Genomic DNA, 10,695 nt, shown 5'->3' on the forward strand with positions numbered 1-10,695 from the left:
GGCGGGACTACGGAAGCCTGTGGTGGTTGTTGTCACTCAGCATCAACAACCATAGCCTGTAGAAAATAAGGCAGCAACCAGGAAAGTGACCAAACAGCAGCATAGAAACTACTGCAAACAATGCAGGCCAAACAGAATTAAGTGCATTACTTAACTTAATTTACCATAACTTTGTTAAGTAATATTATGTAGGTATGATCGACGTAAAAGTATGCGAAACGATACAAGAGGTCAATGACCAGATCAGGCAGTTTGAGTTGTCAACTTGCTCCAAATATGTTGTTAACGGAGTGGACAAGGGCTACAGTATCCCGAGAGGTGAGTCCGGATTGATTCTGCTGTACTAAGCTACACAGTTTGCTTTGTGTTTTCATGCCTAACTTGAATGTTTGGCTCATCCCAGAAACTGGCACTCACTAAGGCAATGTGTATTATGCCACTACTGGTCTCTTCTTGTCGTTTTCATTTGATTAGTTATATTGCAGTATCCCACGAAAGCTGCAAACAAATGAGGTAAGATATTGGAAGATATTGGCAGTAGTTCTACTGGGGCTGAACATATTACCAAAATAAATGCACCAGTACCTTAAAACCTGAAGAATGTAATGGCATTTACAGAGGAATAATAACACAATTCAACATGTGTGTAAGGCTGGCTTGTGTGTTTGTACATTTATGTCAGTGGTGTCCCGCCTTGTATCATGGAGGGCCAGGATTATGCCAGTTTTCATCCCAACCAAACACTATACCAGCTGATTTCACTGATGTAAAACTGAATGAATTCATGGTGGCTGTCACAACCATATTCTGTCAGTCATGGAAGCAAGACCAGCTGTCAGTTGCAGAATTTAAAAAATGATCTGCCACGCTGTAGGAGGGCTGCACTTCAATTTACAATTGGGATAATGTTTCAGCCTTTAAGTGAGGCTAAATAATCAATAAAAATCATTGTTTTTAATTCAGCAGATCTATGGAAGTCTGCAAGGTCCAGGATGAGGGTGTTCTGGGAGTGGTGCAACGGCAAAGATACCCCCCTCATCCCCTTTGATGGAATCCCTTTCGTGTTTGTGGGACGCAAGATGATGGGCTGTCATAGGGGGAAGGACAAGCATGCAAGAAAGAAGCAGCAATATGCCGACAAGGTGACTAAATAGTTATTCTTTGCTGATAGAATATACCTGAGGCTTCAGAGCGGTAGCAATGTATATCAACCTTATTTAATCTTATTAGCTATGTGACCTTCCTACCAATGCTGATGACCTATTTCTTGTTTTACTGGAGGTTTTATCCAGCCTTACATTGTGTTGTGTCCTACCAATAGACATACTAATGGTTCTGCAGTGTGCTCCCCTATGTCTAACCTTATCCTTAAATATGGTGATGTTATGTTCATCTGCTGTTCCTGTCTGCAATCACTCAGAGAGACCGGGAAGAGCAGGAAGGGCTGTACAATGGGAAGAAAGGAAGAAGGCATCTTTTGATTAAAACCAAGAAATTATCTTGTCCTGCCTTGATTGGAGTCACGCGGATTGCCAAGTTCCCTGGATTCAAGGTACTGTAAGGCCAATACAGCCGGGATGCTATATGAAATAAAATTGTATTAATGTAAGATGCTGGAAACTACAAAATATGCAGCTATATTTATCTTACCCCTTGGTCTAAACTCCCTCCAAAATAGACGGCTTTTCAGTTGGATTAGACATTGTGTGTATATGCAACTTGTTTGCCATGTTGCACATGATAATAATTTTATAATAATAACTTTATTTGTGTAGCACTTTGCAATACAGGTAAAGTGCATCACAACACTAAAAACAGTTAAATTAATAATGGTTAAAATTATTAAACAATAACAACAACACAGTTCCTAGATTAGATACTCCTGTTAACTGGAGGATCGAAAAGATGAAAAAGTTTGTATTCGGCACCTGTAGTCACTACAGATGGTATGAGTCAGAAGATTAGTACAATTCAAAAAATTCTTGCTTTTGTATGTGTTTGTTTGTGTCTTCTGATTTTCCTCCCTGCAACAGTTGGACAAGGCAGATAAGATGCGTGAGAGAAAAACCAAGTCAAGGGCGCTCAGAGTTGCCCTTCAGACTGATCCAGGCTCAGTTCAGTGGAGAGACCTTTACTTCATCAGGGTCCCGCGCCTCTCTGACCATGTTGGTCATCCCATTGACGAGGTAAAGAAAAAGTCATGCTGACATTTTTGATATTTTGCTTTGAAAACTGCTGAGAGTTTAAGGTGTTAGATATGAGGAGTGTTACCCGGGCATAATATTCTGATGCTTCATGTTGATTTCTATTTTCTTTTGATCTTCACCTAACCTTTTTCCTGCTCAGGGGGAAGAAGAAGTGGATGACAGGGTTAGAGCTTTGATCAAAGACAAGGTGAAAGAAGGTGTGACAAAAGTGGCGGAGGTAAAGAAGCACATGGTTCAGTTTGTGCAGGACGAGCTCTTTCCAGACTCTGCTCCACCACAACTCAGAGCGTTCTTCCCCAAGGAGAAAACCATAAGGAGCATCATGAAGCAGGCCCGAACCGAGATACACTTCACCAGGATTGACTTGGCTAACCTGCTGGTGAGGCGTCTCTCTCTTTTTCTATCTCTCTGTCTTTCTTTCTTTCTCTCTTTATCTCTTCCTTTCTCTATCTCTGTCTTTCTTTCTCTGTCGCTGCCTCTCTATCTCTTTCTTTCTCTATCTGTCTTTCTTTCTCTGTCGCTGCCTCTATCTGTCTTTCTTTCTCTGTCTTTCTTTCTCTGTCTTTCTTTCTCTGTCGCTGCCTTTATCTCTGTCTTTCTTTCTCCATCTCTGTCTTTCTTTCTCTGTCTTTGTTTCTCTATCTCTGTCTTTCTTTCTCTGTCGCTGCCTCTATCTCTTTCTTTCTCTATCTGTCTTTCTTTCTCTATCTGTCTCTTTCTCTGTCTCTGCATCTTTATCTCTATCTTTCTCTATCTCTTTCTTTCTCTGTCTCTGCATCTTTATCTCTATCTTTCTCTATCTCTGTCTTTCTTTCTATATCTCTTTCTTTCTCTGTGTCTGCCTCTCTCTCTCTGCCTCTCTGTCTCTGTCTGTCTTGTGTGTGTGACTCTCACGATGTTTCATATGCTCTGTCCGCCCCAGGGCCTTGCAGAGAGTTGGAAGCAGCAGGCTCCAAAGACAAACTTCATGCTCAGAGTTCATTCGGAGAGCGAGAACCTGCTGCTCTGCTACCAAACTGTCTGGCAGCAGGACCTGCTCCGGCTGTACGGCAGGGAAGTGTGTTTCCTGGACGCCGCCTACAGGAGAACACAGTTTCCTTTGCCAGTTTACTTTCTGTGTGTGCGCAGTAACATCAGCCTGATGGTGGTGGGGTTGTTTGTGGTGCAGACCAAGAGCGCCGAGGCACTGATGGAGGCTTTGGGGATCTTCAGGCAGTGGAACCCGGCCTGGATCCCACACTACATCCTCACTGAGGACTGCCCCAAGGAGATGGTGGCTGTGGAGACTGTGTTCACAGGTGAAGAATTCAGCTGGGTAGTATGTGGATTCTTACATTGACAGGATAGCCGTGCATTGTTCATTTTCAGGGGAATTCAGAGTTTCTTTCAAGTTTTCTTTCTTTTTGATTTGCTGTCTACATTTCAGGCTGTCAGGCTGTGCTCAATGATCACCTGCGAGAGAAAACATGGACACAGTGGTTGTGCAATGGGAACCGTACCATTGTTAACCACACAGAGATCTTAAAGATGATGTGTGCCATAGCCGGGGCGCTGACAAAGCAGGAACACCAAGCGGCACTGAAACGGCTGCAGGAGAGCTCCATCTGGAAGAGACCTCTGTTCAAAAACTGGTTCACAGACAAGTGGCTGGCAGAGGAAAAGGTTTGCACCGAATATGTCAGTTACTGTCAGAAGGAATTGTTCTGTAACCATTTTATCTCCTTTTGTGTTTACATGAAAGAGAAGTTATGCAGTAAGGCTGTGATTCAGAGTGGAGTTAATTCCGGTATTCAGACCTCAGACTTATCTGTGGAATTAAGCACAGCCGCATGCATCAGGTGGGGGTTTGTGGGAACCTTGTATGAAAATCACAGAACATTTTTTGTAGGCCCCTAGACTAAAACAAGTTGGGAATATAAATAACCCAATGTGGCTACTTCATAATAATTCAAATCTCTCCCAGTTCTTCTTCAATTGATATTTTTATGTCTTCTAAATGACCCACATGGATACTAATAGCTTTATCTCTCATACACAAAACAATGTTAATCCTCTAAACTTCAACACAAACCGCATTAAATTTCAATATGGTAGGTGGATTTGTACATAAATGAAACAAATTTGTATGATAACTATTAAACTAATTATAATGATAGTAGCATAAAGCTTTCTAGACAAGTGCGAGCCAGAAGGAGATCACTGAGGATAGAATTAAATGATTGGAAATCCATGAATAAAAAAATCACTAGACTGTTGATCTGCATTATGTTTGGCTGTCTGCATGGATTGACAATGTCAGCAGTGTTTCTCTCATATGAAGCTGATGTTAGGTGACAGCCTAGTCACTTAACACTTAAACCCAAGATCAAATTTGCCAGTCTATTATTGTATAAAAATGAAACAAGCCAGGCAGGCAAATATGTAGCTCCACATCATTTATTAAAAACACCCATTGCCTAAATTATGACATTTTATCACACATATAGGAAGCACATCTAACACAATTTCTGGTGAAAATGAAATAGACAGTGGTACAGTCATAAATTAAAATAATACATACTCAGTATTCATACTCTAGTCTCAGTTGTGGGGATTGAACCTGTCACCTTTTGATAATGGGACAGTCAGTCTAACCACTAGGCCACTCTGCTATCCTGACTATGATGCCATTGTTGACTTTTTCCATGGCATTCCATGCCAGAGCAAGATCTTTTTAAAGGGATGTGCGAGACGCACTGAAATCCCCATGCCCCAAAAACTAGGCATCCAGGGGCGCAGGCACTACAAACTCCTGATTTCAATATTTTGGATAAGTTAAGCAGAGTTAAACAACTGTACAGCCCAAATCTGAACACAAATAGCTTTATCTCGTTTATCTCCTGTCTTATCTCAAGAAGTTGTGCACGTGACCCAAGTCATGCAACTCTGAATCGCAGTAATAAAAAACACACCAACATACTGTATGTACTCGATGCAAAAGAGGAAGTTTGCATCTTCTGCTTTATTGTGTCATCATAACGTACCACAAGGATGAGATGTTTTGTAACAACATGTTACTTATTTGACAGAAATGTTTTTTTCCCCTGTTCTTGCAGAGATGGGCAAATGCGGTAAGAGCTGACATAGTGAACTTTGTCTCTCTGATGAATCAAGGGGTGGAGTTGCAGAGGGAATTTTTCAGTCATAAGCTGCTAAGAGAGCATAAAGAAAATAATCTAAGTGAAATGCTGCAATTTCTGGTTGATGACTACCTTCCGCAGATGCTGAAGAGGTAACTGCACATTTCAGTTTGAGCATTTGTGTGCCGAATTTGTGTCAAATTTATGTCTAAACAGATATATTAATTTATTCAATGAATGAACGTCTCCTTCAATCATTGTCACTGACAGCAAGAATACTTTGATAATTCGTCTGTCTTAACCCTTGGCTCAATCTCTTAAATGCAGGCACACTGATCTGAACAGCAAATCCTCTGAGTTAACCGTCAGTCCGGCAGTGCCTTCCTTTCTGTGGCATCGGCCCAGAGCTGTGGTGGACTGCGTGATGAACAACCTAGATGCAGTGACCCGCAATGCTGCCAAAGTGGAAGAACTTGGTGAAGGAACCTTCAGGGTGTGGCAAATAAAAGACGGGGGTCGATCCTACACAGTCAGCTTTGGAACAAAGTCCAGGATGCCCTGCTGTGAGTGTGAGGTTTGGAGGAGCCAGCGTCTTCCCTGTGAACACTTCTGCCAGGTGTTCAGCTCTGTGCCTGAGTGGGGCTGGGAGAGCCTCTGCCCTAAGTATAGAGACCACCTTCTGCTCACCTTACACACGACCCGTCCCACAGAGACAGATGAGGCCGTTACAGAGATCATCGAACCCATGTCTACAGAATCCCTCTTGGATTTGGTCGGGTCTGCAGATACTGTCTCCATGACTGCACAGTTACCGCCAGCCTCGCAGGTCCCATTACCACCACAAACTCTGTCCACCCCTCAGGCCCCCTCTGTGCCCCAGGCCCCGTCAACTCCACAGGCCCCACCATCCTCTGACACCCCATCAGCTCTTAAGCTCCTGTCCAGCCCTCAAGCTCCATCAATCCCTCAGGCCCTATGTATGCCCCAATCCCTTTCAACTCCACAGGCCGCACTATCCCAAGCAAACCCATATGTTACAACAACCTCTCAAGCCCCAGCAGCTAAACAGGCTGTAACACCCACAGTAATACCTATCAAACTAGACTCTCAAGCCCCACCGGGTACAAAAACTATCCTGGTCCCTGTAGTGGCCAACAAAGTGACACCACAGACTCCAACAACTCCAGCTTCTCAAATCCAAACAACACAACAGACCCAAACATTGCCCATGATTATTACAAAAAATAACTTGAGTGGGACTCCTCAGTTTATCCTGGTCACACAAGCTCCATTAAAGTTACTGAATGCATCAACACCAAGTGTTACACAGCCCACTCCTACAACACAGACTCAGCCAGCGTTATCAGCTGCCCAGCTGCCACACCAAAGGGACGAGCTACAGAAGAAGTGTGCGGCTACACTGAGGGCCATCATGGAGAATGTGAACAAAATCGAGGACATAAAACAGCTCCAAGAGCTGAAACAGAAACTGGATGTTTTACAGGCACAGTCTCAGAGCTTGTTTTCAAAGGACCCCGGCCCACAGCCAGCAGCACCCACTACAACTCTTGTAAAGAAGAAAAGGGAGGGGGTGGACATCATTGTGGCCATGCCAAAACGCATCAAAGTACTCTCACCAATTGATGCTGAAAATGTGAAAAAATAACCCTTTGTTTGAGAGTAGACAAGGAACGCACTGTATTGTCATAAAGGTTTTACATCTTATGGATTTACATTTTTCTGGACATACCAATCTGGATTTACCAATCGACTATTTCATCAGTTTTCTTGAGGTTGACATGATTTACTGGCCAGGTTTTCTGCTCAGTACAAGCTGAAGTGCCACAAAAGCACATGTCTGTCAGTAAAAGTGTGTCAAGGGGGTCACTGGAAAAAGCAAGCAGTAGTGTTTGCTGTGCAGCACAACTGTATTTTCTTTAATGGGCTTTTGTCACCTGTGGCTTGGAATCAATATCACTTCTCCTTTATCTACCAAACACAAAGATGTGCAGTATCTTATAGCCAAGAGGTTGGACAGTATTAGAAATGTTACAGAATTGCACATTGTGGTCCCAATCATGTGCCATAGTCTATTTCAAACTTTGTATATGTTGGTTAATTTATTTTGTCCCTCATGAAAAAAAAATAAAACAATATGTTGTATAGTTCAGTTTTATGGGGTGGTAGATGTTTTTAACTTGGTCAAAGACGAAGTAGACCACTAAAGACCTAGACCACCAGGCTTACCTATGCTGTAGCAGGCTACTGCTGCTGAATATCCATCAAACTCCCTGTTCTAGCTTGTGCCTGGTAGAAAATAAGTTGGCTTACAGTAGGTAAAACATTTGAAGAGGTTTGTTCCAAAATTAGATATCCACCATTAAAAAAAAAAAAAAAAATGACACCCACTCTCCCATATTGACTGCTGGCATGGAAGTTAAGCACATTATGGGCTAGTATTGATAGTATTGCCTGATGAATTTCAGGTAACATTTTTCCAAATGGATATATAGCATTTTGCAATGAAACCTTTCATTCTGATTTCAATCACAATCACCACAATCATCTCTGTCATCATAGTGACAAAAACACTGACCTCAGGAGACACCGTGCCATATGTGGCAGCACAAATTGTGTGCTGCCAAGTCTTTCAGGTCAACCTGACGGTTTCTGGACTGCCTCTCCATCTTTGGGGGACCAGACAAAGAGAGGACTCTGGAAACTGTGCAATTAATCTTATCAATTATATATAGGCTACATGCCTTAGACAAGGTTCAAATTATGCTCAAGCGAGAATAGCTACACACTGCTCATCTTATGTTAATGGTATTACATAACTGATATACATAATGAGTTATGAACATGAATTCTGTATTATTGCTGTGAGCTATATTTTTAGAGTGGTGTATGTGTATAGTTAATCTTGACTCCACTATCCCAGCTATCTGTGCTGTAAGGCGTGACGGCCTTGTGGATGTGCTGCATTGGGCGACTCTCTGACTCTGTTCCCGGTCGGGCTGTGAGGCTGAAGTTGGTCTTCATTGTAGTTGTGCAAGATAAATAGGTAAGCTAAGACAAAACACAATTTAACTCTTAATTTAAAAAATAATCTGAGTATGGAGAAGTCAGTCTTTTCTCAGTGAGCTTTGAACAATCAATAAATGACTTTTCCTTGCCAGGGTTAGCCTAAGCCTAAAAAAATAAAACTGCTACATTGTGAACGTTGGTTGTGGTGCGGCTGACCATTCTTGGGAGTGGGAGGGGGGTGGGCACCGAACGTGTTGGGTCCTGGTTTCCCTTAGACCGGGGGCGTAACAATAATGCATTTACTTTACTTACCAAGTCTATCTCAGAGACTTTGCAATTATAAAAAGACAGTGTATTTCTTCAGCAGCTAAGTGTTAGCTAAGGAAAACTTTGGATGATGTTTCAGAGGAGTTTGTGCGTTAACCACGGTGCCCTTATCTGTAGGACAGAGTTGAGGGTTTAAACATTCTGTGAGGCACTAATAATGTTCCAAAATAATTTACTGTGCCCATGTGTCTAAATCTACAAGAAGTGCAGCATGCACCAGAACCTGTTCACTTTCGATGTTCACATGTTTTTTTTTAATTATTTTATTGTCCACACTGATCAGTGGCATCGGCACCTATTTCTCTTACTGGCTCTGGATCACATGGTACACATGTGACTGGAAGAACAAATCCAATACCACATTTCAAGATCAGATGAGCTAGCATACATATTTTCATATTGCTAGTCAGGGAGCAGATGGCACCTGAGTAAACTGTTTGCATTGTAACGCTGAGTCTACGCCTTCTCAAGCAAGAACCACTAGGAATTTCTGGTTTGAGAATTTCTTAAAACCTAGATACATTTTATAAGAAATTTGGGTTAGGGGTTAAAGTAAATATAAGCAGCACATTTAGGGCTAACTTGTGCTTTTCTCCACAGAAACATAACAATTCACTTCTGGATCAACAACTAAGTTAAGTAGCTAGGGGACAAAGTTTAAAGCTGATGTATGCAATTACTTTTCAAATATGTCCAACACTTGTTCAATGATGTCACATTACTTTGCAAAACCGTTTTGTCGAATTGAAGCCCCTATGTAAAAGGTTTGTTTGCATTTGTAGTGTTTGATAACACTGAACACTGGTGTTTACAAATGCTGGAGTGTTTACAAACATATATTCTGTAAAACCAAAATGTTTAAAGACCAATATTCTGAGTCATGATTGGTTTCTATCTACAAGCTACTACTAGCTTTAAAGCTAGAAGTTAATTGTACAGGAACAAGCTGTTTGATCTCTAATAGCCTACTCACCTGACCTTGGTTCTCCGTATTTTTGATGCCAAACCTCTTTACACTCTTTACTTTCAAATCTGCTGGCTTCAGCCTTGGCATCAACTTGTGGATGAAAGCTCATCTGAAAAACTAAAAAAACGTACTCCCCATAAATTACTCATCTCAAATAAATTCAGTGGCCTTTTTGACTCCCACTTGTGACACTACTCTAGTGCCTCTTTTTAATACCAAGGGGCTTGTTGATTGTTTAAATAGCACTTGCTTGAGCACTCTTGACACTGTTGCCCCTTTTAAGAGCGAGAAAAATCAAGAACATCGGCTGTAAAGAGAGAGTGTAGAAAAGATGAACATAAATGGAAGCCTGATAAACCACAGGTCTCCTACAGTATAATGAAGGACTTAATGTTGAAGTATCATAATGTAGAAAGAATGCAAGAGTGCCTTATTTCTGTGATCTTATTTCAAAGACCTGTCATAATTCAAAGGTCCGTTTCAATGTTATGTTTTCCTATCTTCCAGCCATAATATCAAATGATCCTCAGGAAAAAAAAGTGTTAATAGGTTTTAGTATTCTTCACCAAAATCACTGAGAATAGGTCTCCAAGTATTCCACTCAGTCAGTGGATTTTTTCTATTATCAACAACTCTCTAGCCAACGGCACTTTCCCTTCCAGTTTTAAACATGCAGTGGATCAATCTCTTCTCAAGAAACCTCGACCCCTGGTCTTCTGCCAGCAACTGGATAATCTCTAACCTGCCTTGTTTATTCAATATTTTAGAAAATCCAAAATAAGAAATTCCGATGTGGTTTTAGAGCACTTCACAGCATAGAAACTGCTCTCCTCAGAGTGACCAATTAACTTATTTTAGCAGCAGATGCCTGGGAGTGTTATAGGCTATTTTAATTATTTTAAATCTCATTGCCACCTTTGACACTGTAGACCATTTCATCAGATCACCTGAAAAACTGGGCTGGTGTCACAGACATCGCTGTTCACTGGTTCAGTTCCTAACTGTTTCAGTTTTCAGTCAGTATAGGCAACTCATATTCACACTCAGC

The 10,695-nt window shown here is 41.6% G+C and overlaps 1 protein-coding gene across 2 annotated transcripts; it reads left to right on the plus strand.

Annotated features, from left to right (window-relative positions):
* Positions 1-107: 107 nt before the first annotated feature.
* LOC139933509 (uncharacterized) lies at positions 108-7,451 on the plus strand. Of its 2 annotated transcripts, none has more exons than XM_078288806.1 (9): positions 108-318; positions 964-1,142; positions 1,421-1,552; positions 2,034-2,186; positions 2,347-2,586; positions 3,130-3,505; positions 3,634-3,869; positions 5,303-5,478; positions 5,654-7,451. In XM_078288806.1, the coding sequence occupies exons 1-9, from the start codon at positions 195-197 to the stop codon at positions 6,990-6,992; spliced, it is 2,955 nt and encodes a 984-aa protein (XP_078144932.1). In that variant the 5' UTR covers positions 108-194; the 3' UTR covers positions 6,993-7,451. The 2 variants fall into 2 exon arrangements, with proteins under 2 accessions (XP_078144932.1, XP_078144935.1); XM_078288809.1 differs by having other exon boundaries at positions 967-1,142.
* Positions 7,452-10,695: the final 3,244 nt, after the last annotated feature.

The sequence above is a fragment of the Centroberyx gerrardi genome, chromosome 2 (assembly GCF_048128805.1).
Source record: "Centroberyx gerrardi isolate f3 chromosome 2, fCenGer3.hap1.cur.20231027, whole genome shotgun sequence".
Lineage (NCBI taxonomy): Eukaryota > Metazoa > Chordata > Actinopteri > Beryciformes > Berycidae > Centroberyx > Centroberyx gerrardi.